The sequence below is a fragment of the Balaenoptera musculus genome, chromosome 14 (assembly GCF_009873245.2).
Source record: "Balaenoptera musculus isolate JJ_BM4_2016_0621 chromosome 14, mBalMus1.pri.v3, whole genome shotgun sequence".
Classification (NCBI taxonomy): Eukaryota; Metazoa; Chordata; class Mammalia; order Artiodactyla; family Balaenopteridae; genus Balaenoptera; species Balaenoptera musculus.
In genome coordinates, this window is record NC_045798.1 from 77,748,842 (window position 1) to 77,776,464 (window position 27,623).

The 27,623-nt window shown below is 42.6% G+C and overlaps 1 protein-coding gene across 3 annotated transcripts in view; it reads right to left on the reverse strand.

Moving 5' to 3' along the window:
- Nucleotides 1-3,288: 3,288 nt before the first annotated feature.
- The window catches only part of KDSR (3-ketodihydrosphingosine reductase), a 38,842-nt gene continuing 14,507 nt past the window's right edge, over nt 3,289-27,623 (reverse strand). The window contains exons 6-10 of one of the 3 annotated variants that reach the window (XM_036874992.1): nt 21,900-22,091; nt 16,243-16,326; nt 13,491-13,574; nt 10,886-10,987; nt 3,289-7,189 (exon numbers count right to left, since the gene is read on the reverse strand). In XM_036874992.1, coding sequence (XP_036730887.1) covers nt 7,070-7,189; nt 10,886-10,987; nt 13,491-13,574; nt 16,243-16,326; nt 21,900-22,091 — 582 coding nt within the window. In that variant the 3' untranslated portion in view covers nt 3,289-7,069. Of the gene's footprint in view, nt 7,190-10,885; nt 10,988-12,445; nt 13,279-13,490; nt 13,575-16,242; nt 16,327-21,899; nt 22,092-27,623 lie in introns of those variants that run through there. The other 2 variants (XM_036874994.1, XM_036874993.1) reach the window with 2 other exon arrangements.

Below are 27,623 nucleotides of genomic sequence, written 5' to 3' on the forward strand. Positions count from 1 at the left end.
GATAGCCTGCATAAGAGAAAAAGGAACTGCTTAAAAAATAACATCTCACAGGCCTAGATAAGCAATCCAAAACACGAATTTCCAATTTCAAGTATCTTCTACATTATTGTTTCCAACTTTATTGAGATATACTTGACATAAGTATCTTAAATACTAGAAACTCTTATGCTAAATAGGGCCATATGCTTTAAGACGGTTTACACACTTTGTTGGCAAACATTATATAATAATGTTATTACTATAATACTAATTCCCTATTAGTATTAGTTAGTAATACTAACAGTAATACTGTTCCTGACTCATTTATGCTCCAGAGCCCCTCTTCTGTGTGATCGCATCCAAGTAATCCACTGTGTGCTCTCAAACCATCTTTGTCCTCATCAGGAAACTCTTATACCAAATCTAAACCAACACGCCTTGGTTTAACTGAAAAACCCACCTGGCTAATTTTTGGTGGGTCCTAAGCCTCAAAACAATGTTTGGAATCATTAAGCAACAACTTTTGAAACCAAGCAAGGAAGTGCAGGTAAGTCATTCTGTTGCGCAAGTTTAACAGCCAGCAAATAATGTTTACGTTTGGTGTACAAAGGAAAGCACAATAAACTCACTCGTGGCAATTTTTTCCTTTCAAATTAATGACTTGGCATTTAAAGTGAATCAACTGAGATTAGGAACTTGTCTTATACATTTCAAATGTTTACTGCTCTTGTTGGATTGACATGAAACACCATAGTATTGAGGGGAAATAGGCAAAGAATATACATTCTTATGTTCAATAACTAATGTTTATTCTCTTATGCTCTTTAGCACAGAGCACAGCATCTCCCAGACATTAACTCTTGATGAACACATTTAGAAAAATCAAGGTTAATATGTTTGTTATCTAGAGCAGCAGTAACAAAGTACCACAAACTGGGTGGCTTAAAGCAGAAATTTATTCTCCCACAGTTCTGGAAGCTCAAAGTCCAAAATCAAGGTGTCAGTAGGGCCATGCTCCCTCTGAAGGCTCTAGGGAAAAATCTTTCCTTACCCCTTTCTAGCTTTCGTTGGGGGCTGGCAATCTTTGGCTTGCAGCTGCTTCACTCCGATCTGTACCACTGTCCTCCCGTGGCATTCTCCCTGTGTGTGTCTGTTTTCTCCTGTTTTTATGAGGTCACCAGTCACATTGGATTAGGACCCTAATAACCTCATCTTAACTTGGTTATATCTATGAAGACCCCATTCCCAAATAAGGTCACATCCACAGGTACTGGGGATTAGGACATCAATCTTTTGATTAGGACATCATCTTTTGAGGACACACAATTCAACCCATAACAATATGTTTATCTTCTATCTTAATACGTTTTTTTCCAAACTAATGAGAAATGTTTATTCCAAGGTGCAAGGGCTCAGCAACGCCTGAATTTCCAAGGGAACCATGATCTTTCTAAATCTTGCCATTTCATATTTCTGCTCAAAGCTCTTCAGAGGCCGAAATCTCAACTCCTGCGCATGGGATGATGTGGCCCAAGCCCACCCCCTGGACACCCACCCAATCCTTCCACTTTCCCTTTGTTTGTTTGTTTGTTTGTTTATTTATTTATTTATTTTTGGCTGTGTTGGGTCTTCGTTTCTGTGCGAGGGCTTTCTCTATTTGCAGCAAGTGGGGGCCACTCTTCATCGCGGTTAGCGGGCCTCTCACTATCGCGGCCTCTCTTGTTGCGGAGGACAGGCTCCACACGCGCAGGCTCAGTAGTTGTGGCTCACGGGCCTAGTTGCTCCGCGGCATGTGGGATCTTCCCAGACCAGGGCTCGAACCCGTGTTCCCTGCATTAGCAGGCAGACTCTCAACCACTGCGCCACCAGGGAAGCCCGACTTTCCCTCCTTAGAGCTACATCACCTCCATGTGCTTTCTGGAATACGCCAAGATCTCACATGCCTTTTGCCTTTGCACATCTGCTCATCTCCCTGAAAGGAACCCGACTTTCCTGTGGCAAATTCATACTCATTCCCCAAGGTTTACCTCAACAACTTTCTCCCTGTGAGATCATCCCCAACTATCCTGGGCAGTCCTAGGATTCCAGTTATGCCATTAGAAGAGGTTTCGTACGGAGGTTAGGAGCTTCAAAGACAGAAAACTGGTGTGGATCCTGGCTTCATCGCTTTGCAGCTGCGACCTTGACCTAGTTACTTATAACCGCTCTGTGCCTGTGCCCTCATTTATAACATGGGGATATAAAGGTACCACTGGTAGGGTTAGTGGATGATTTAAATGAGTTAAATGCAAAGCACTCAACAGTGACTAGCACAGGTTACATTTTCAAATGTTATGATACCTTAATCATAGCTATTGTTGGATCACCATGTAATTTCTGACATGTGTTTTTCTCCCTAGGTTATAAACTATTGAGGGCAGGGACCATATTTGCCTTTGTGCATTCCCAGCCTAGAATAGTGCCTGGCATTCAAATAATTGTGGCATAAAATTCAGAGGCCTCAAGAAAGGAATGGGGAGTGGTTCCCCTTCCTCTCCTAAGACTTGTAAGAGCCTTCAGAGGGATGAAGAAGGCGGGAGGGAAATAAACAAGAAATGTAATCGCCACGAGGGAGGGACAGATTGTTTATGCAAAGTCATATCCCTGGCGCCTGGATACCGAGCTCGTCACAGGCACCCAATAAATACGTGTTGAAGGAGGAAAAATGGGGTGTATAAAATCAGGAGTGGAACAGAAGTCAGGAAATGTTTTTCTTTTTAAACGTCCAAACATAAAAAATTATAGAAGTGATATCCTATGCCATTTACATATATAAGTTGCTCAAATTTAAAGAAAGGTTAAGTTTGCCAATCAAGACATCCAAGGCATCTCTTCTCAATGTGACCAAAATTTTTCTGTTTAAGGATGGAGAAATATTAAGGCGTGTTCTTTCCCATATCTCTCTTCCATGCCCTTCAAGAGTCTAGGAGATATTTCATTGCTGGAATATGAAGGTTTAAAGTATGGGAAATCAATTTATTTGTGTATGAAACATAACTACTGAAGAAATTTTCTTAAATTCCACATTTCTTACCCTTTCACTCATATATCCCACATTGGAGTCAAACACTGAACATATTTGAAACAAGGGCCCAGAATACGAAATACTTACCGTGAAAATATTACTTCCTAAAAAATGATATAAATCAAGCCTTGTCAAGGGTTTAAGATGCAAGGTTAGGATAACATTATGAAAGAGGTTTCTGTTTTGTTTAAACATCTCTTTAAAAAAATGGACATTTCTAAAAAAGAAGTTTTTGAATCTGTAAAGCGTGTTCCCCATTTATTTCTTGTTGTGATTCAGAAATACAAGATATGAAAATCAGGTTACAATTCTGCCACAAAAGCTTCTAAAGTAGCAAACACAGGTTCTAATATATATCAAAATAGCCATATGCACTCTTATCAGTTGAAAAATGTCTTTAGAGTTGTCACATCAAGCAAGTGTAAAATATAATAGCTATTACCTCCTCTTCAAAATACCAAATCTGCCATCACTGGTCTGAACTAAACAAGATTTAGTCCAGAATACGGAAGGTTATGGTTAGTAGGTATTTTTTCAAAGCTGAGTCACTAAGAAGATAAGGAAATGAGAGATTCAAAACATTTTATGTCAAAAGTATGAACCTTTTAAGTATCCTCAAGTGAGTTAAGACACGTTTAAATTGGAATATGATATAATAAAATGAAATCTGTTGATGATACAATTCAGTAAGAAAAAAAATTATTATGGTATTGACTTCTAGAAAGACAAAGACATACAATTCTTTGCATCTAAGCAACTATGATCAAAATGCTCTTGTCATCTAAATATTAGAAATGGTCTCTCAAATTTTTACTTCTAAGAATCAACAATATATGGTTTAACAGATCCAAATAGAGACATAATTAAACATATATGTGTTCGTATAAAGGGGCCATCACTAACAGCATTTTTAATTTCTTCTCCTTTCAGGTGTGAAAATTAAATTTTAAAATATAAAGAACAACTCTCTTGACTTTGTTTTTGTAAAAATAAATGAGAATTGTTTTTATACCTTTTTCAATGATAGAGGGTCCTTGAACATATTTTGGAATTTCTAAGGCTGAATAATGTTAAGCATTTTAAAATAAATATACTCACAAATACATTATAATAAAACAGTACACCCCAACCTAGCAAAGGCAGACACTTGGAACTGAAACTCACATAATAACCTATGTCTCACATACAGAGAACCCACATTTCAAAAGAATTATGATTGAACTTCTTCTGCCACAAGTAAGACATACCCACTTCTGGGTACAATAGAAAGTGTTGAATCAATGCAATCCTTAAAAAAAAAAAAAAGCCAATAGTTTCCCTAACAATCTGACTCAGGCTTTCCCTTCTTCCCCTGAGCAAAAAAGCAAGTCAGTATAAAAAAAGGTTGTACAAGAATTGAACCAAAAAAGATAAAAAATAGAATTTGCCTTGTAATATTTTCATGTTTTGAATGAAGCCAGATCGTTATGTGATGCTGCTGAAGCGTCTACAATCCCTCATCCAAACCCCTTCAGGCCAGATGTGTTTCAGAATTCATCTTTTTTTTTGCATTTAAAAAGGTAATATGGGGCATATACTGGATATTACAAAACATCTCCACAGAGTCTGGGGCAATCCCTGTAAGTCAAACCCATTGGTATGTCTTCAGACAAAATTAATAAACAGCCCATGGAGTGGCATAAGTAAAAACTATAATAATCTCAAGTCAGTTCAAGTCAGGTTTTGCTATCAAATGAATTATGGCACCAAATTTAGGAAGAAAAAAAGGAACACCTCAGTTTTCAAAGCTTTTTGGTTACAAGAATGTAGACCTTTGCCATCTCTGACAAAGAAGCCCATTCCCTGATACTATAACCTCCACAGATCTGCTCTCATGCCTGAGCTTCATCTGGGTTGGGGATATCTCCCCGCCGTGGAACAGGGGCTTGTAAATTTGTTCAGGCAGTAGATGACCTGGAGTCACAGTGCTCTCTCTGAGGATACCTTGAGAAAGGTATATTGAAATAACTATTGCAAAATAGTTAATTTTATTAAATGAGGCATCACCTGGGACTAGATTTTAACATAGACCTTCAGTAGAAGGTGCCAACATTCAAGAAACATTTATGAGAAAAGAATAAAATTGAGAAGCACCCAGCTATTAATTTGTATCCGTGAATTAGGAAAACACAGCCTTTACTCCCTTTTAGAGGCTGCCCGATATGACTCAACTTTGCAGACGATGGCTCTCTAAGGCTGAAAGATTCATGAAACCATTATGGGTTCAAACCACCCCCATAAACTGCAATGAAGTCATCCCAAGCAACTTATATATTAAATAATAATTTCTTCTGTCTTTGTCAGTGTTTGAAAACGTGCCATTCTCATGTCTTTTAAAAAGACACCATGGATTAAAGCCATTAGACATCTTACTTTGTAAAAATTAAGTCATTTTAAAGTCAAGAGTTCAAAAACTCAAAAGCAAAAAAGATTTGCTATAATTTTTAGGTCTTTAATCTTTTGTAGAATTGTATTGTTTTGTATTGTTACCAAAACAGTCTTTTGTGTTTTTTTTTAAACAATAAAAAAAAGTTTCTTCTTCAACAGCTGTGGTCTTTTCTCACCAAAAGGAACTGGAAGGTGGTAATGTATAAACTTACTGTGTATGCAAAGGGGAGGGGACACAGCGTTACAATGGAGATGACTGCCCTCAAGTCAGAGGAACACATACAATGACAGAGCGAAGCAGGTAGCGGTGGCTAAAACTCATCAGAGGCACTTGCTGTGGAAATCCAACCAATGGACAACGGAGCCTGGCATCTCGAAACAACACTCAGGGGACCAACAGGATTTCCAGGTCTCTACGGTGAAAGTGATGGCTGGGCTTTCTTAACATGTGGTACAAAGAGGATGTCCTCAGGGTCAGTGGGAGAGTCACAGAAAGAACAGGGTGGTCATTTTATTTCAAAAACGGTATCTTCAACATCGGCCTTGTCGTCCTACATTTTTTTTCTTAATGAATAAAACTGAAACATGCTATCATCAGCCTTTCTTAAAAGCTACATATATGCTACGAGGAGATGAAGGTCACGCTTTCTAATTTTTTCATTTGCTTTAATAAATTCATTCATTAATTTAAAAAGTCAAGTCAAAAAAAACTGGTCTTCTCTTTTTTTTTACAAAAATATTATAGCAGTATAAGCAAAATTGGAAAGGAAGACATGGGAAGAGTAAGACGCTACAATGGAATGGGTGAGCTTCAGGTCATCATGGCTACTGAAGAAATTGTAAACTTTTAAGCTTCTAAGATTTGACTTCGCTTCAGAAAACATTTTAGGAGCCTGCCTTTCCCGGTGAACAAAAAATGCACAGTGCCCTAAGCATTTGAGTCTAAAGAACACAAGAAAGCATTATTTTTTTCCGACTGGAAAATATTTATCTCCTTTGTTCCACTGCATTGCCCTCTCCCATCCCCCTTGTAGTTTTATGGGATCAAAGAGAAAGAAGCCACAAGAGTCCACCAGCAACAGAGTAAATGAGGGACGTTACTATGCACTCAGACACAGTGGCAATGTATAAAATGCATCTGGAATAAAATACACCAAGTTAAAAAGAAAGAAAGAAAAAAGAAAACAAAAAGGCCCCAGAAACCCACAAACTGCCTCTCATGAAAGGTTAAAAAAGTGCTTGGAAAGTACATTTCTGGACTTGATCTCTACCGGGGAAAAAAAGAATAAATAGAAAAAAAATTTCAGTGATCACTCTGGAATCCTATCCTTTACCCTGCTCACACGCTATGAATTCCCTTACCATCACTTCTCCGCCTTGGAGAATCAAGTGGTCTCCTGCTCCGAATTTGCATAGTATTAATAATATTCTCTGGAGTTGAACGTCTATCCCCCTGCTTGCAGCCAGGTTTCTGAAGAGCACTGGTCCAATCTCACAGATTTGAAAGCAAGACATGAATGTCTGCAGGCCAAAAACTGCGTCCTGTTTAGCAGCAAGCTGGTCAAATTATTTAGAAAGTCTTTTTCCAAGGGATAAGAATTAGGCAGTTTTGTCTGCAATTTCAGATTTCGCTCTCTGCATCATGCAGCGACGAACTATACTGTCGAAGCTTCCAAGGTAAAACAAAGCAATCGTACGGAAGAGGCCCATGGTGACTACCTGCAAGACAAAGAGACCTTTGAGCTCCTGCAACAGGACGACACAATCACCCATTTCAAGGGATTTTAGGACATGCCTCTGATAAATAGTTTCTAAGTCGCATCTTCCAATCTGCTCCAAGGATAAGTACGCATAATGAAAACTTCGTAAGTGCCAGCAGAACACGGAGAACAGAAGGTGTCTGCTCTGAGCCACTGGACAGCACAGGGCCTGCCGGACAGGTAACGACAAAACATTTGTCCAGTTGATATATGCAAATTATACAAAGAACAAAATAGGGATTCTTAGTCGTCTTGGGGTTCTCTGAGCTAGGGTAGATCCAGCGCAGCACCTCAAATATCCAAACTGCAATCAAGGCTTTTTGGTTTAGAGCTTATGTTCCGATCAGAAAAGGCAGACCCTACTCTAGGCGCTGAGAGCACTGTGGTGAGAAAGACCCGTGCCGGCCTCCACCAGCTCACCCCACACCTGGGCAGACAACCAACTGAAAAGAGGCAACTACTACTCAGGGTTAAGGCAGCAATTAACCATATCCATTAATTTTCACTCTCTCCACTAAAGAACTCTCACTACAGCACCTGTAAGTGGAAATTTTAAAAGGCATAAAACTACAAAGAGAAATATTTTCAGATACACAAAGCCTCAAAATATTTGCCTCCCAAGCACCCTTTTTTTAGGAAGCTCCCAGAAGAGGTAAACAGCCAAAGAGAGCGGTGTCAACAAAGAAAGGCAATGTCCTGTGATGCAAAAGGCAGGAGAGCCAATACCCAAGAGAGGCAGAGGGGTCCCCCAGGATGACCGTGACGGGGAGGCCGGGGTCAGCTAAGCACCTGACTGGGGGCAGCCAGTCCTAACAGGCAGGTCGGAAGGCACCAGGAGGCATTCCTTCCGGTGGTGAAACTGATAGGGTATCTGATATTTCTGAGAGGAGATGAAGACAGTCATTATGACTAATACACAGAAATAATACATAAAAAAGGCCAACAATAGTTTCGGGGAAAACAAAAGGTTGTATAAGAAAGGAAAATTAGTTATGTGCATTACAGAGCTCAGCTGTGAATAGCATTTAAATAGCCCTAAGGATGGTTATCTCAATACAGATCTAACCAAAATCGCAATATCACTAAAAAGGGAGGGTGGGGATGGAGGAGAGGCGGGTGTGAGCAGGTGAACAGGGTGAAGAAAGGAGCGCTCCATCCTCATCCTTCAGAGCAGAGCTAATACCTGATCCCGAACTGAGAAATCAAGTGGAAGCAGCCGCGTAAGTATCTGCCTAGAGATAAGGAGGTGAAGGTCAGAAGGTCCAGCTAAGAGGACAGCCTGACTGCTTCTGAGAAAGGTGAAACGCGGGATATGGGGTGAGGGTTTGCTGTTTCTCATAATGAGTCTTAAAAACGATCTGATTCTCTGAAGTGTGCGCAAGGATAATTTTGAAAAATGTAAAAACCAAAGGGAAGCTGGAAAAGTCAAACTCTGGAGACAGTAAAAAGATCAATGGTTGCCAGGGGTTCAGAAGGAGGAAGTGGGGGATGAATAGGTGGACACAGGGGAATGTCAGGGCAGTGAATAGTCTGTATGACACTATAATGGTGGATACGTGTCACTCTACATTTGTCAAAACCCACAGGATGGATGGATAACGCCATGAATAAACCCTAGTGCAAACTATGGGCTTCAGTTGGTAATAATGTATCAATACTGGCTCATCAATTGCAACAGTGCGCCACACTAACGCAAGACGTTAATAATGGGGGGGGAGGGGAAGAGAGGGTCTGCAGGAACTCACTAATTTCCGCTCACATTTTCTATAACCCTAAAACTGCTCTAAAAAACAAAGTCAATTATTTTTTTTTTTAAACTTAAGGGAATGAAAAAAACAACACACAAAAAAGCAATTATGCTACAGCATAATAAGAGGCTAAAATAGGGGTGAGTCCAAGGCATTTAACCCAGTCATGGAGATTTCTGGAAAAAGCAACGTTTAAGATGAGACCTTGAAGGAAGGTTGGAAGTTGGTCAAAGGAAAGTGGGGATGGAGGGACAAAGACAAAGCAGCAGAAAGAAGAGGAAGGGCAGGAGGAGAAGGAAGAGGGGGTGACAGGGCCGGAGGTCAGAGGGCCGTGCCACAGGGGCTGGGAGTCTGTGTCCTGTGCACCCGTGCCAGCCGGTGACGCCAGGTGAGAATGCAGACCCTGGGCTGCTGGGTCTCCAAGAGAAGTCCGAAATCTCGACTTTGAACGTAAATCTCATTTTGAAACTATTCTATTTCCACACGCAGGCTCATAGCAGGTGGACCAAACAGAACGTTTCACAGGCATGTGGCTCCCCAGTTCACAACCTCTGGTGCACAGAGCCTCAAGCATGGAGTGTCCTGGTCTGAGCTGCAGGAGCAGCGACAGGGCCAGGAAAGTGGGCCGACCCAGGACGAGAGGGCGGGGGGACAGAGCGGCCCCCCGACGTGAGGGGCAGGAGAAGCTGGGTGGGCAATGACACGCCCGCTTCTGGTTGGTCTCGGAAGTGAACGCGAACACTGATCACGGGGACAGGGAACACAGAGCTGGTGACGGAAGGCAGGGGGCAGGACGCTGGGGAAAATACTGTAAAGTCTTCCCGTGGACCTGTTGAACTTCAGACGTAAAGTCACAGCCCAGGGAAAACATCTAAAAGAAATGTAGTGGCTCGTAATTTTTTTTCTTTTTTTGGCCACACGGTATGCAGGATCTTAGTTCCCCGACCAGGGATCGAACCCGCACCCCCTGCAGCGGAAGAGCAGAGTCTTAACCACTAGGGAACCACGCCAGGGAAGTCCCTAGCGTCTACTCTTAAGAGAGAATCAGAGTGAGAAGAGAAGAGGGAGGAAAATCAACACCTAAGTCCCGGGGACTTTCCGCCTGGACGTGGTCGACTGCACATCGTGTAGCGCTGTGTCATCAACTGCCCACTAGTGGGGGCAGTCCCTGCTCAGTGGCCTTCCCACCCCTCCCTGCCCTCCTCCTACCCTCCATCATCCTCGGCTTGGTCTTTCTAGAGCAATCCCTCTGTTATAACTCTCATTACACTGCACTGTACTAGCCTCACCATTCTTATCAGTCTCTCCCTCTAGACTGCAAGCCCCCTGAGGTCAGAGAGGTTGCCTTACCTCTGATGCTCCAGTAGCAAACACGGCACCCGGCTCATCAAGGAGCAGTTAACTTTTGTGTGCGTTCTGGACAAACTATAATTTCCGTGAGGGCAGGGATTACGTTGAATCCCTGACTTATCTCCCTAAGCTTCTGTGGCCTGACTCACAGGAAAGTGTTCCAGTCTAACATCCTAGGACTTTTAGGCAAGTCCACCCCATCCCCCTAGTGACAGAGATTTCCATTTTTCAAACACAGAAGATGAGTGATTCTCAGAGGAGAACCCAGATTAACACCCCAATAGCAGAGACAGTGTTTTCTCTCTATATCCACAGTACCCAGCATGAAAGTCTTCTTCCCAGACTAAATTCCTCAAGTTACAGCTTTAACCTACTTCCTTTTTACTTCTCCCAGGTAAAGGAAGAAAAAAGTGATACTTCAATAAAAATTCTTCACATCCTCATGTAAAGTTGCTATGTCTTCCTTTAGCCTTTTCTCATTGAGGTTCACTGAGAGGTGCCTGTTGTCTGTCTGTGTGTCCATCTGTCCGGAGGCCTAAGCACACAGCTCAGCTCACCTGCTGGAGCCCTTCAGTGATAGAAGTTACCGGAGCCATTCCACAGGTCAGGGATGAGAGCATGTACCCATCTGAGCCGATGGAACTGTTGAAATTTCCTTGCTAAAATAGAAGGAAAAGAAAAGACAGAGGCAATAGTAGCGACATGGGAAGGAATCAACTCAGTCACATTGGAAACAATGACGTGTGTCTGTTCACTTCAGGTAGGAGGAGAGGGTAACAAAGCACATGTCCCAGCTCAGAGACGAACGTGGCCTCAGCAGATGGGCTGGGACGGCTGGACAGGCACTTCTCAAAACGTGGGTCCATGGACCCTGAGTGTCCTGAGACCCTTCCACGAGGACAAAATGATTGTCATGATGATACTAAGACGTTAAATGCCTTTTTCACCCAGAGACACTTGCACTGACGGGCAAAACTGCTGTCTCATTAGCACAGACCACACTGGTGGTGCCTCTCCACTGCCACACACACTTGCAGTGATAAATAAATACACAAAGAAAACAGAAATTGTTTAAATCTCCAAAAAATTTTTAAATGTCAGTTTTGCTTAAAAATGCCCTTGATAAAGCAATAAAATTAATTGTTTTGTTAAATCTCAACCCTTGAGGACATGTCTTAATATTCTGTGTGACAAATCCACATGGAAGGGGACAGATGCCTTGAAGAAGAGCCCTCCTCCAACCGTGTAAGTCAGGAAAGGTCCTGCTTTTTCTGCAGAACACTATTTTTACATGCAAGAACCATGGACTGACAATCTGTGGTTACTCAAACACGGGTATCTGGAAGATACCTCACAGAAAATGAATGAAAGGACTGTCACGTCAAGGAAAACTGGCAGCTTTTGGGATCAATGTTCAAATCTGAGATTTCAAGGAAAAATTAAGAATTGGGAAAATGTATATCTGCCATTTTGAGACTGTCAGCTTCCCAATACAGAAAGACTTTTATAATAAGATCAGCAGTGATAGTAATGAATGTCAGTTTTTTGATAACTCAGGGAATCCGTATTTTCCAAATGACTAATGCATAATGTTACAAAACCATGAATGGGTACAAAACATTCAAAGTGCAAGGCAGACCAATGGATTTTCATGTAACAGAGAACAAGAAGTTCATTGATAGAGTTTCAATTTCACATTGCAACTAACCTTTAAGAAACTACTATTCATCCAGTTGAGGTTTTATGTCCCCCCCAAAAAATAAATAAGAATGTGCACAATTATCTGAGAAGCCTATAACATATTCCTTCCTTTTCCAACTATATGTCTCTGTAAGGCCAGATCTACTTTATATCCTTCATTCAAAATAACATGTTACAGCAGACTGAATGCAGAAGCTATGAGAATCCAGTTGTCCTCTATTAACACAGACATTAAAGAACCAGCGAAATGTAAAACAACGCCACCCTTCTCACTAAATTTTGTTTCGAAAAATAATTTTTGTTATAAAAAATGTTCATTAAAATATAATGGATTTATCATTGTTATTTTAAATGAATACATATTTTTAAAATGACGCAGTTTCAATTTGTGATACGGCAAATATTGATAAGTATAACCCGTGGAAACAAAAGTTCTCTGGGGTTGTCGACAACTTTAGAGTCAAGAGATGAAAAAGCGTGAGAACCGCCAGATTAAAGGAATCCTGCCAAAATACGAAGAGCTGCTTCAGATCATTAAAAACATGGAGTGTGTTTGCTTTGACTTGAGATAAGCAGGAAAAACAAAGTCCGCCCAACCCGCTGGTGCCCTCTTTCTATGCCTTTGGACACAATCGGGGCAAAGTTCTCCCCACGTCTGCAGATACTTTAATAGCCTTCGATGCTTCCTGTGTTCTGCTCGGTTTGGCCTGAACATGCAACGGCGCAGACGTTCCTTCCAGGCCAAGGCCCAGCCTCCTGACGCTTCGCGTTCCAATCGTCCCCAAATTTCCTAAATTCAACGGGTCCTAAGGTTTACAGACATCCCCTGTACATGTACACTTTTCTGCATATGGGTTAACGGGAATGTTGCCAAAAAGCTTGTGGCACATACAGCTGTCCTACAGAAGAGCACCTGGTTTCTAAAAATACCATTTTTGACTCTGAATAAACTCAGTAGCCTGGAAGTGCATTAGCTGAGTGGACAGGATGATGGCCCAGTGGGCTTGTGGCACTTTCTTATTAGTAAACATTTGGGAAAAGGATACTGGGAAGCAGGGAGGCGAAAGAAAAATCCTTAATCAACACGTTTGGCAGTAAGACACCTAAAATAATCTAAAACTGAAAATACTGCAGGAAAGAAGAGGACAACATGCCGTATACAGTATATAGTACATACCGTTTACACATCACAGGTTAAGTCTCATTTTCCTTTCAAAGAACCAAAGTTCTCAGACTGATCAATCTGTTCCTAAGATGAAGATATATTACTAATTTCCAGAACCTACTAATCAACATGGAATCAATAAGGGAAGAAAAGTACAATCTAATATTAGATATGATGAATTTAACTGACCAAATAACCCCAATAATTTATATTTTGAAATAAGCCCTGAGAAGAATATCTTTTTGTAAATACAGTACTGTTAACTATTAATAAAAGGAAACAAGGATTTTACTTACTATGGCATCTTTAACAATTTGTTTGGCCACTTGTTCTGGTTTGCAAACAGATGTGGTCTCTGAAATAAGACGAGTCTCCAAAGGCTAAAGGTGAAAAAAATAGACATATCAATACTATTACTGCCCACCGAATTAAAAAATAATTTCACAGCCCTCGTCCTCCAATTTATACATAATCCAGTTTTCTACCTTTGAACTGATTCCTGTTTTTAGAATTAGCTCTATCTAGATTTCAAATCAGTTTACTGATTACTGGTTACTGTATAAAATTCAGCCCAGTAGCTGAAGCAAGACAAGGAGGGCCCAGCTACTCTCTGTGGGATGTGTGTCTCGGTTCCAATGAGGACCATCAGAGCTTAAGTTTAAAAAATGAAAAAAAAATACCCTGCCCTGTCTTTATTTTCATTTTTAAAAAATCTTCTTTGGAGCGACATGCAACACGTGTGCTCAAAAATTCTTTAGAAGGGAGTTTCAGTTAGAAGTTTCAAAACTTAAGCCTTAAATGGCATGAAACAAATTTTATTTACCATGTAGGCTTGAAAAAATAAAATAAAATAAAAACCAGAACATATTTTCTTAAAATAGAATAGCATAGTGCTCATAAAAGTCAAGTGTTTTTTGATGAACCTAAATTAACAGAAAAGCCCTTTTGAAGGTGCCAACATTTGATTCTTCCAGACCCCCAGGCTAACATAACCATGTGTGGCCAGATACTCAGGAGATTTAAAGGCACTATGGCGCCCCCTACGGGACCCGCAGATCAAGGTAGAATTTTATTTACCCAAAGAAGTCAGCCCGACATTTTAGTGGAGGAAAAACAAAAAACCCCAATTTAACAACAAAATCAAATCTTCATGGGGAAATCACCGTCCTTTGTCAGCTTTGGCTTCTGCCTAAAAGACCACTTACCAAATGTTGCAAATCTGCTTAGCAGATTCCCCTTATTCTAGAACAGGGCATTTGGCTTAAATTTACTTCTTTGAAATAGTAGTAATTTTTAAGAGGCAGCGCCAAGGAGAAATGAATAGGAGAAAAAGCTTCTAAATCATAAACATCTTTTTGCAAATATACAGCCCATGGAGCATAAGTGCCAATTTTTATGCTGTGCAGATTCACACTTACTAAGCATCACTATAAAAGAGAAGAAAACACATCAATACCAAGTTCAAGGGGATAAGTTCTGATTGATTCCTTCCTCCCCCACTTTGTTTGCTCAGAGAGTGCCTACCACGTGTCAAGGCAGGTTCATCTGAACAAAGTGCAGAGCTGGCATTCAGCTCAGGATGACTGACAGTCACTGTATTAATGTTAATGTCCAGGGGTGATGAACACTATAGAGAAAAATAAGGACAGGGAAGAGGATTCACATCTCACGGGAAGGATACTTGAGATAACAGAGGGTCAGGGAAGTCCTCTCCAAGGTGAAGGCTGTACAGAGATGGAAAGAAGCACAGGAGGAAGATCCATTTGAATATCCAGAGAGAGGATGGCAAGAGCAAAGCCCGCAGGTGCGAACAGGCCAGGCAAGCTCAAGGAATAGACGGGGCTCCGGTGTGGCTAAGGCCAAGGAGAGGAGAAAATGCTGAGGGCAGGTGGCCGAGGTCCAGACAGTGCGGGACCCAAAAGGCTCGAGGCTTCTGGATTGTATTCCAGGCACGCTGGGAGCTAGGGGAGCTGCACTCTCTGATACACAGCCAACACCAACATGTGCTATTTAATTCTAACTTTAAATTACTTAAAATGAAATAAAATTAGAAATTCAGTGCCTTGGTCCCACTAGCTGCACTGCAAGTGTTCAACAGCCACAATGTGACTACCATACAGGAGCGTGCAGGACCATTTCCACCATTCTAGAACATTCTACAGGACTGTGCTGTACAGGAGGTTTTGATCTTTTGGGGTTTTTTTTTTTTCAGTTTTGTTTTTTGGCTTTTTTTTTTTACACAAGAGGGGTTTGACCAGGGGAGTGACAAGACCTGACTTGGGCTTTAAAAGGATCACTAGCTACTTGATGAAGAACAGACTCCAGCGGGGTAAGAAAAGGAGCAGGCAGACCAGGCTGAAGACCATGAGAGCAGTTGAGGCAAAAATATCAGCGGTTCTCACTGCTGGGATGGTAGTGATATTTGCAGCTTAAAAAAAAAGGTCCGATTTGGGATAAATTCTGAGAACAGAGCCCAGAGGATGTGCATGTCAGCTGGATGTGTGGTGTGAGAGCAGGAATCGAGGCTGGCCTCGCGGTTTCCAGCCTGAGCAGCTGGGGGAATGGTGGGCGCCTGGGAAATGAGATGGAAAATAATAAGGCGGGAAGGAGAGGGAATCGCAAGTTTTGTTTTGGAAATGTTAAGTCTTAGGCGCCCATTGGACCCCCGCGTGGAGACAATGTATCGGCAACCATTTCAGGTGTCTGAATGTGTTTAAGGCCAGGGGAGAAATTATTATTTTTAAAGAGTATTATCTTGTTAGTTAAAATACAAGCTGTACTGTTAATCAGAAAACAAACACCTTATTAATTAAATAAAGCTTGAAGATTCTTAGCAAAAATGGCCTTTGAAAATAGGGCTACATCCTCCAAGATTCCAAATGAAAGTTCCAGAAAGTTCGGAGGCCTCTTGCAAGCACATAAATTGAAAGGAACTCAGTTTTCTGACGGATGAAAATGCCCCCAGGCCGAAGGGTGGAAAGACAGAAAATGGGAAAAGGGGTTTCCTATGTTCAAAACTCGAAACAGGGCACGGCGAGGCATACTTACCTTGGTTTTGTTTTCTTCTGCAAACCCGGGGGTGTCTGTGTCTGGTGGGTAGGCAACTGTGACATAAACATTATAGGGCTTCACCTGCATTTCAGAGACAACATGGACCCCTTCAGTAAACAGGATACAATTTCGCATCCTCCCTCGTCAACCTGCACTGGCTTCCAGGCAGATGTTCTAAATACGGCCCTGATTTTCTCAAAAGGTGGTGAGACCAACAGGGTGATTCTGTAAGAGGAAAACTACCACCAGGTGAATCAGGAAACTCCTGGCCCTGAAGATCATTTAGGAGTAAAGGCAAAACGCTCACCCCAACCTCGATTCCAGAAAACAGCTGGCCCTGAGCTGGGGAGATTCGCCTCCTTCTAAGTTCCTTCCACTCCCGCTGACCAGGGGCCTGGGAGCTGCCCGTGAGGACAGCAGATGGTGCTAAGGGGAAATCCGCTCGTCCTCCCTCCCACCGCACACCACGTGGGCTCGGTGGCCGAGGCCACGGGACAGGTCTACTCCTCGGCCATCAGGAAGGAAAACGAGTTTGTTTTCCTTCACGGCTGCTTCTCAAACCCTCGTTATGTTGATTTCATTTACAAAATATGTTGAGATCATTCAAATCCCTTCCCCAATGCCCTTCGTGTGCCACCCCAGACCCGGGTCTAGAATTATATCCACCCCCTGAGAAGTCTGCTGGTTCAGGAACTCCCCTGCCAATGAGGGGCTCAGGGGTCACGTCCTCCACCACAGAACCAGCAAACAGGACGCTCCCCCGAAGGGACCCCCCAAGTCAGACCAGGACAACCTCACCTGTGAACCATCTCATTCCGTATCTATATGTGGAAACTCCTTCCCAGCTTCTCTTCCAGGCCCCCTGGCTCTCTCTGGAACAGAATCCTAGGCTTGTTTACCTCACTGCTGGGTCTCCTCACTCATAAACACACCCCCGACAATTCTAGAAGATTCTCCTGCCGGTCCGACAGGACACACCTTTCCCACTGAGCCCCTGCTCCACACTCGTATCTTGCCCTGATGCTTAGTGACGCTAAGCAGGATGGATTAAACCATCAAATATCTGCCGTGACTTTTGTTTGCTTTTGGCTCACTGCTTAGCTGCACGGAAACGCCTGAGGGAGTTGGCAGCAGACAGGCAGCTGGTCGTGAGGAAGACCGCTGTGCGTCTTAAGGAAGCTGCAAGTGACAATACTATATTGCTTCCTCATGCAACAGCCTCTGACAGCACCCCAGGGTCCTGTGTTACATTTGGCTTTTTTTCTCCCTACTTCCTTCTGTGCAGCACGGTAGGGCTGTGGAGGAGCCGCAGGGGCAGGAGAAGCATGCGGGCAGAAGAGCCTGGCCAGCCAGCCCAGGAAGTGCAAGAGCAGAGGACGATGTCCCTGCTGGTTCGGTTCCAGGCACCTAGGGCGCGAGAGTGTGTTCACTCAACGTCGCCGGGGCATGCAGCTTCAAGGCCCGGCCGTGCTGGTAAATAGCTCTGGATTCGGGCCGGCAGTCAGGCTGATGAGTAAGCAATTCCTCTTCCACTTGTTTTTGAGACGGTGACTTTAAAAACTGTCTCCCACGGCCTTGCCCTTTGCTGTGCACAGACCAGAGAGAAACACCACCAAAAAAGAAAAGCCAATACGCAGTCATGAGACAGCCCGCCCAAAGCCTGAAGCTGACTGCTCAGACGATGTCAAAGCAGTGCTTCCCCAAGTCAAGGTTATGGCCGAGCTTCCAAATGGTTAAAACAGCTTTCCAGAACAGCTTTTTCCCGGGGTGGGCAGAGATTGTCAGGGTTGGGAGAAACCAGTCCAATCCCTTTCTGGGTACTGGTATCCTCCCTACGCTCATGGAGCCAAATGCCTCTCTCAACCTATGGCTGGATACCTCCAGTGGCTAGTAACCTAACCGCTGTATTTATTTATCCAACAAATACTTACTGCATTACTACTATGCCCTCGTGGAGCTTACAGTCCCCTGAAACTCATGGTCAAATAATTTGTTAAAACCTATATAAGCCATATCTACAACCTTCCTTTAATCGACTAATCCCATAACCCCAGCAGAAAAGGAAATGAGGTTAGTTTGGCTTCACTGGTTCTTGCTAAGACAAGTGCTGACTCCTCAAGACCACTTCTGCTAAGAATTTATAAGCCAGGACTTCACTGATTCCCGTTTACGTAGCCCCTGTCTGCGTTTCTGTGTTCTCCTCACTGACCGTTCTGTCTCCCCCACTGCTCTGCCCTAGTCCCATCCTGTTACCATTCCCTCCCTTCTACCTGCCCTCGTTCTCAGTCAGAAAGACACCCACTTGCTCAAGAACTGGCTTATTACCAAAATTATCTCACCTAAGGTGCGTTGTTCCTCATTCCATCAAAGCAAAGGCATGGGGGCTGGAAACAGGATTACAGCTGTTGACATGAAGCTCCAGAACTTAAGCTTCGGCTTACTTGTGGGCCATGGCGGGAAAAGACAGGATTGGGGGGCGGGGCATGAGGCCAAGGGAAATAGAAAGGGGGACGCCTAGTTTTCTTTTACTTGGTCTCTGCTACCACATCTTTGGCTACACCCCACCTCAGAAGTCTGCTTTCCAAAAAGATCAACTTCTAAAATCTTTAAATGATGTATTTGTACCTAAAAGACTGAGTCAAAAAAGGATGACCAAAAAAAAAAAAAAAAAGCCAACAAAGCATTCTTTCAAATTTAGTGATTGTATGTAAAACATTTCTAGGTCCAACTTTAGTCTGAGGGTCAAGGGCTGGGGTGGAGAGGAAGATTTAAGAGTTCATTAAACCAAAAAAGAATGATCAACAGCACTTAGAGTCTGACTAAGTCTAGAAGGTTTCATTCACAAAAACACAAAAATCACCTTGGCCAAACAGGCCAAATGATCCAGGTTTCAAAAACACAGGATAAGTTTGGATAAGTTTGTAAGGAAACAATTGTTTTGATGCAAGTTCTGCTATGAACAAACTAGATTTTGATTACTGAATTTACTTCCCCTCAAACCTACTTTCCATGTACATGTTTACTTTAGTTTTTGTTTATGTGAGGGCATTTTTAATGGAGTCCAAATACGGAGCGAAGTCAAGCTGACCAGCAAGTCCAGACCGGCCACTTGCAGCCTGTGAATCACATGTGTCATTAGGAGGCTTCAGGAACTTGTCTGGGCTAGCAGCTCCTGTCTTTTCCCTCTTCTTTATTAACATCTTCTTTCTACCCGAAATGAAACCAGGCCACCCAGATCACACACTTTGCCCTAAATGAGTGAATCCTGAAGTCATTCTGCAAGACAAGACTCGGGGACAAAAAGCCCTCGTGCACAGACCTTGCAATTCCAAACTATCCCTTCTCCTACTGGGTTTCTGAGACCAACGTGAAGGGGTGAGGCAACCCCTGACCTGAATTATAGACACGTTACAGAGGCAGACAGGCAGCCAAAAGGCGGAACCAGAAGGCACGGACTTTGTTACCATTTCTGTCACAAAGTAATGACGCGGCTCTGAGCAACCCAATGGCTTTACTGAAGACTCAGTTTTATTACCTAGAAGGTGGCATAACAACATCTGCCTCATATATTTCACAAAACTGTTATAAAAATAAGATGGTTATTCATAAAGGGACTTCTCAAAGTAAAAACTACAAAAGAAATACCGGTGTTCTTGTTGGAAATGTCACAGGCATACGCGCCCCACTGGCTGAGCATATATGACAGTGACCTGTTATTGATTAAGAGTATCAAGGACATTGATGACAATGAAATTTGTGGCTGGTTCCTTTGGGATGAGAACAGCACAGTCTACCAGTCCCTAAGTGGCAGGTCGGGATTCTGTCACTGACCCGAGAACACGTCTGCACTGCGTTGCTCATCCAATATCTGGGCAGCGTGGCACTCTGCCATGTACCATCAAGGGCTCTTCTGGGGGCTCTCTGAATCAGGGGTCAGCAAGCTATGGCCCTTTGCCTGTGTTTTTACTGGCACATAGCCACACCCGTTCGTTCACTTGCACAAGGCTGCTTTCCTGCTATCCCAAGAGATGTGAGTAGCTGCAATAGGCACCATCTAGCCCTCAAAGGCTAAAATATTTACTCTCTGGCCCTTTACAGGAAAAAAATTTATCCACCCTTGATCTTAATCATTAAATGGGATTCTCAAATCGCACTCTTACTATAAGAGGACTGGCCACAGTGAAGTTTCCTGTGGGCTTCTTGACATCATGACGTAGTGTTATATTTCAGTATACAGCTGACCCTTGAACAACGTGGAGGTCAGGGGCGCCGACTCCCTGCGCAATCGAAATTCCACGTATAACTTTCCAGGAGGCCCTCCGTACCCACAGAGCTGCATCCACGGATTCAACCAACCTCAGATCATGAGGTACTATAGTCTTTATTGAAAGAAATCCACAAATAAGTGGGCCTGCGCAGTTCAAACTTGTGATGTTCAAGGTCAACTGTATATAGAAATAGAAAGAATTTTACCTTAAAGTATGTGATTTTGGAAAGATATGTGCAATGCTCACTAAGCATCCCCATGTCACAGCAACACAGAAGCCTACTTCACGAAGCTGAGGAGGAAGGTTATACACATCTGACAAGTGCTTATTTTATGCTAATCCTAACCACATCCTCCTTCCACAAGATGTTCTATTCACTGTGAAGATAAAACGCACTCACGTTCATCAACATTTCTTTAGGATATTAAAATATAAGTATCAGGAAAGCCAAATTGCAATTTTTAGTTTCTCATTTTTACAAACAAGGAAACTGAGATCAAGTTAAATGAATTTGTCTAAAAACTGAGAGCTACACAGTAGCTCTTTCTTCAAACACATTAGTTTTATTTAGTCAGTCATAAAGGACAGATCTTTTTGTTAAAGCAGTATCTTTAAAAACGTTAAAGAACAACAACAACAAAAAGTTAAAGAATAAAATATCTTACAAAAACTCAAACAGTATTAGGCCAGTAAAAGCGCACCTCATTTTATTATGCTTTGCTTTACTGCGCTTTACAGATATTGCATTTTTTACAAATTGAAGGTTTGTGACAACCTTGCCTTGAGCAAGTCTATTGGCAACATTTTTCCAACAGCGTTTGCTCATTTCGTGTTTCTAAGACACATTTTGGTAATTCTCCCAATATTGCAAACTTTTTCAATATTATTATATCTGTTATGGTGATCTGAGATCAGTGATCTTTGATGTTATTAGTAAGACTCACTAAAGGCCCAGATGATGGTTAATGCTTTTTAGCAATAAAGTATTTTTTAATTAAGGAATGAATGTACATTGTTTCTTTAGACAAAATGCTATGCACTCTTAATAGACCACAGTACTGTGTAAACATGGCTTTTATATGCACTGGGAAACCAAACAATTCACGTGACTCGCTTTATTGCGATATTCGCTTTATTGCGTCCGGAACCGAACCCACAAAATCTCTGAGGTATGCCTGTAATGCTGCGAAGATGTTAGTAGTGCTAACCGTGTATTAAATTTTTATGCAGTGAAAAGCATGTTAACTGCAAAGTTCAGGGGTTGCGTCAATTCTCCTTCACTAATGCCAAATCTACAAATCTCGAATTTAATACAATGATACGTGTAAGGAAGTTACCAGCTAAAGGGGACCATGTATTGCTGGGCTGACTGAAGACAGCTCTTACCTCCATCTGCAAAGCTTCCGCCAATCCCCTGATGGCAAACTTGGACGAAGAGTAGGCTGTGAAACCAAATAGGCCTAACTGCCCCGCCTGGGAGGACACGAAGACAACCCTGCCCACGCGGCGCTCCTTCATGGTGGTGATCACCGCTCGGCTGGGGTACACGCTGCCCAGGTAGTTGACGCTCATTAACCTCTGCAGGGAACAAAGAGGCCATGAGAACTAAGCAAGGTCAGCGCCCCAAGGCTGCATCCCACGGGCATCCTGCATTCTCACCAAGTCTGAGCTAGTCAGTGGAGCCCAAGTGACTGGGAGCTCAGCCGACCTGCTGAACGAATAAAGGCCTAATGATCCTGTAAGTGACCGTGACACACAGGACCTACCACTGGGAGCCTATTTCAATCTAGCGTTACATTCTCACGACGACAGCACTTACATCTTTGCTGAAGACTGGTCAAAATTAGGTCTTCCTCCTTATTAAAAAGTACACTGCATGTTTGCAGGTAATACTTTTCGAGAAACAGTTTTTGAGGAAAGAGCTTCTAGTATTTCCAGCCCTATAGTTCTAAGTGACAGAAAGATCACAGAGAGACGAGGACCGGGGTTGACAGCAGGGACTGTGGGTGGTAAAGCCTGGTTTCTACCATTTACTGCTATTGATGATGAACAGAAAAGTCAGACACTCTACTATTTCCTCAGTGAAAACAGGGTTAATACGGGTGTGATCTCCAGGCCTGCAGCAAGGATTGAAAGAGGAAACACAAGGCAAGATGCCTGCACAGCCCCTGACCTACAGCAATTACTCAATAAATGTCGGCTCTTATATTATGATGGGTAAGAACTCACAGAGGCCACCAAGATCTACTTTCCCCCTCATCCTGGGAACTCTTAAAAACCTAACATTTTCAACCTGAAAGTCTCAGGATACTGCCTTACAATGTTTCTATATTAAAAGTCTTGTAAAAATACTAGATCTATCGCCATGTGAAACCAAACACTTCATTGGGAAACTTTAAGTCCATCATGAAATGTTAACTCAACAGCATTAAGTAACTTTTAGAAACAATGACCAGAAAAACCAGCAGGCCAGGGGGAAATACTTAGAAGTTTACAAAAAGCAGAGGGCAGACGGTACTTACACTGTGACTGCAGCTACTTTGAATATTAAATAAAAGTACATGTGCACAGGTACAAAACCAAAGAAATGTAGAAAATTGTAAGTGACTATGTTAGGATTCTGGGATTCCCATTTTTTCCCCCAAATGTTTTTTAATATCATTATATTGGTTTGACAAAAAAGAAGGCATACTGAACCCATGTGTAAACCTTAGCTCCCTTCGGAGACCCCACTAAAATCTCAATAGAGATTTTTTTCAAGGCAAGAATCCACATGAGCAAAGAAAATAGCAGCAATGACATTTTGGAAGTTGAAAAGAATGACGAGGGAGAACTAACCTGGCAGAAAGCTGAATGCGAGGTGAGGAGCAGATAAACTAAAAAGCAAGATTAAACCACAGAAGCCCCAAAAGGCTCCAGCAGCACCAAGTACCTCTGGGGGCAGGAGGGCAGGCGTGGGGCTGGAGGACAGGAATGTGGACTAAGAGTCTGTTCAAAAAAGTCAGATGGACAAACCCACCCACCGCCATAATCAGAGATTTCAGTACCCCACTTTCAATAATTGACAGAACAAGTAGACACAGTAAGGAGACAGAAGACCTGAACAACGTTATCAGCCAACTGGACCTAATCGACACTGATCGAACACTCCACCCAAAACAGCAGAAAACCATCAACCCTCGGTATCCATGGACGATTGGTTTCAGGACACCCCCAGATACCAAAATCTGCAAATGCTCAAGTCCCTCATATAAAATGGCACGGTACAGTCAGCTGTCTGTATCCTCGGATATGGGGGGCTGACCCTATATATTCTTTTCAAGTGCACATGGAATGGCTATAAGATAAACTATATTCTGGGCTATAAAACAAGTCTCAATAAATTCAAAAGGATTCAACTCATACGAAGTATGTTTGCTGACCACAACGGAATTCAATTGGAAATCAAAAAGAGAAAGATTTCTGGAAAATCCCCCAAATATTTAAAAACTAAGTAACACACTTCTAAATAACCCAAGGGTCAAAGTGACAATGGAAAGGGAAATTATACAATATTTTTAACTGAATGAAAGTGAAAATACGACTTATCAAAATCTGTAGGATGCTGCTAACGCAGAACTTGGGTGGAAATCCGTAGCACTAAATATCTGTGTTAGAAAAGGGAAAAAGCCTTAAATCGATGACCTCAGCTTCTGCTTAAAGAAACTATAAAAAGAAGAGCCACTTAAAACAAAAGTAAGCAGAAAAAAAAGAAATAATAAAAATACAAGGGGCTTCCCTGGTGGCGCAGTGGTTGAGAATCTGCCTGCCAATGCAGGGGACACGGGTTCGAGCCCTGGTCTGGGAAGATCCCACATGCCGCGGAGCAACTAGGCCCGTGAGCCACAATTACTGAAGCCTGCGTGTCTGGAGCCTGTGCTCCGCAACAAGAGAGGCCGCGATAGTGAGAGGCCCGCGCACCGCGATGAAGAGTGGCCCCCACTCGCCGCAACTAGAGAAGGCCCTCGCACAGAAACGAAGACCCAACACAGCCATAAATAAATAAATTAATTAAATAAAATAAAAAATAATAATAATAATAATAGCTTTAAAAAAAAATACAAGGAAATAAATGAAATAGAAAACAGAAAAAAACAACAGAAAAATCAATAAAGCCAAAAGCTGGTTGTTGAGAAGATGAACAAAATTGATAAATCTGTAGTCATACTGGTCAGGAAAGAGAAAGAACACAAATTATCAATATCAAAAATGAGAGAGGTGACATCACTACAAACTCTACAGATGTTAAAATAATAATAATAAGGGAATATGATGAATAACTTTTGTCAATAAATTCAACGATGTAGATGAAATGGACAAATTCCTTAAAAGAGACAAGCTACCAAAGGTCACTCCAAAAGAAATAGATAAGAAGATATACATGTAGCCCTACTACATCTGTTAAAGAAACTAAAGTTAGAAACCTTCCCACAAAGGAAACCTCAGGCTTCACTGGTGAATTCTACCAAACCTTTAAAAAAGAATAAATCAATTCTACACAAATCCTTCCAGAGAACTGAAAAGGAGGGAATATTCCCCTACTCATGCTATAAGGCCACCTTGACCCTTACACAAAACCAGAAAATAACATTACAAAACACTACAGCTAATATCCCTCAAGAACAAAGAAAGGATAATAATAATCACAACCAAGTGGTGTTTATCCCAGGAATGCAAGGTTGGAAACATTTGGAAACTAATCAGTGTAATTCACCATATTAACATACTAAAAAAGAAGAACTCTATGATCATCCCAATAGATGCAGAAAAAGCATCGGACAAAATTCAACATTCATTCCTTATAAAAACTCTCTGCAAACTAGGATAAACTACTAAACTTGATAAAGGGCATCTACCAAAAACAAAAAACAGGGAGTTCCCTGGTGGCCTAGTGGTTAGGATTCTGGGCTTTCACTGCTGTGGGCCTGGGTTCCACCCCTGGTCAGGGAACTGAGATCCCGTAAGCTGTGCAGTGCAGCCAAAAAAAAAAAAAAAAAAAAAAAAAAAAAAAAAAAAAAAAAAAAAAAACAAAAACAAACTACAGCTAACATCATACTTAATAGTAAAAGACTGACTGCTTTCTCCCTAAAGTCAGGAACACGACAAGAATGTCTGCTTTCACCAACTTCTATTCAACACTGTACTGGAAGTTCCAGCCCATGGAATAAGGGCATCCAGATGGGAATGGAAGAAGTAACACTTGCAGATGACACGACCTTGGATGTAGAAAGTCCAGTGAGCGCTAGAATTAACAGTTGAGCTTGGCAACACTGCACGACCAGTACACAAAAATCAATTGTATTTTTCTATATTAGCAATGAACACTCAGAAATTGAAATGAAAACAACCATTTACACTAACATCAAAAAATATGAAATACTGAAAAACAATGTGCAAGACCCATACACTGAAAATTACAAAACACTGCTGAGAGATTAAAGAAAACTTAAGCTAAATAAATGGAGATATATATTATGGTGTAAGGGTTAGAAGACTCAACATGATTAAGATGTCAGTTCTCCCCAAATGGATCTATAGCAGCAGTGTAATCCCAATCAAAAACAACTCTCATAAAGCAGAAACTAACACACCATTGTAAAGCAATGATACTCCAATAAAGATGTTAAAAACAAACAAACAAACAAAAACTCTCATCGTTATCTACATATAGATAAAACAAGATACAGCTCCAAGAACCCACAGAGAAAACCACTGAGAAGGAAAATTAAGAGAAGTGTGTTGGTGCGCCCCAAGACCACCTCCAGTGTGGGCGATTCGCTGGAAGTTCTCACGGGACTTTGCGCACAGCTGTGCTCACGACTGAGGCTTGTCACAGTGAAAGGACACAAAGCCAGACCAGCCGGGGCAAAGGGCACACCGGCCAAAGTCCAGAGGAAACCAGGAGCACATTTCCACGAGTCCTCTCCCTGTGGAGCCTCACAGGACGTGCTTAAATTAAGTCCCCCCGGCAATGAGTCATGACAGCACAAACTATTGTGTACCTGCGATTTACATGCATGTGAACTTCAGTAAAATTAAAATGAAAAAAAACTCCAAACAAACCAAAGAACATAATTGAGATAGAATTCATCTTAAAGAAAAAGGAACTCTTATCTTCAGAAAATGCATCAAACGTGGTAGTGTGTGTTCTAACAGGGCGTGTCGGTGATAAGCCCACACCTGGACTTGACCAGAACAAGGCAAGTGACCAGACCGAGGTGGGAGAGGGCAGAGGGGCGCGTGATGGCCTGCGAAGGGGACGCCCTCTGCAGCACGGTGGCCTCCTGCCTCCTCTCAGGGCAGCCAGGGGCAGAGGGGCGATGGCCAGAGACGGCGGGGCCCACGGCAAACAATCCCTGGAACGAGGCCCTGTCACTGGAATAGAGCAACAGGTTTGGGGTTAACCAGCCTTCCTCTTTAAAGCCCAGTCCTTTCAGAGGTGAGGCCAATTCCGACATCCCCTGTCAGCTGCTTAAGCCCCTGTACTGTGCTGACCTCTGTTCTCACCGCCCTCACTCCACGGTGACCCACGCCGGCACCTCCATCCACTTCCCAACACCACCAACCCTTGTCTTAATCACCCTGACAGTCCTAAAAGTCTCCGACACAGCAGGCAGAAAGGGCCTCTAAAAGCTGCGATGCAGATCTCACTACTCCCCAGCCTGGCTTAAACCCGTTCAGAGGTTTTCAACTGAAATCCAAAGTGGCCCCATCCCACAGGCCCAGGGCTCGGGAACCTCTGGCCTCCTGGCCTCCTAGTCAAGCTCCTGGAGTTTGCCTGGCTCTCTCCACCTCGGGGCCCCTGCAGCCACTGGCTCTCCGGACTGGATCTCCTTCTTGGCATCTCTGCACCTGCCCTTCGGGTCACCTTCCACACCGTGTGAAAGAGCCTCCTCTTTTCCTTTCCCATTTCCTTTCCCCCGAGTATCAATACTTAGCGCGTCTGTAATCACACTGCTGATCCGCTGGATCCTGCCTGGTCTGTCCCACCTTAGCTGGGCCAAGGCTTTATTCTCCTGCTCACCACAGCATCCCCGGGCCCTAGAATGACACTCGATTCACTAGAGGCTT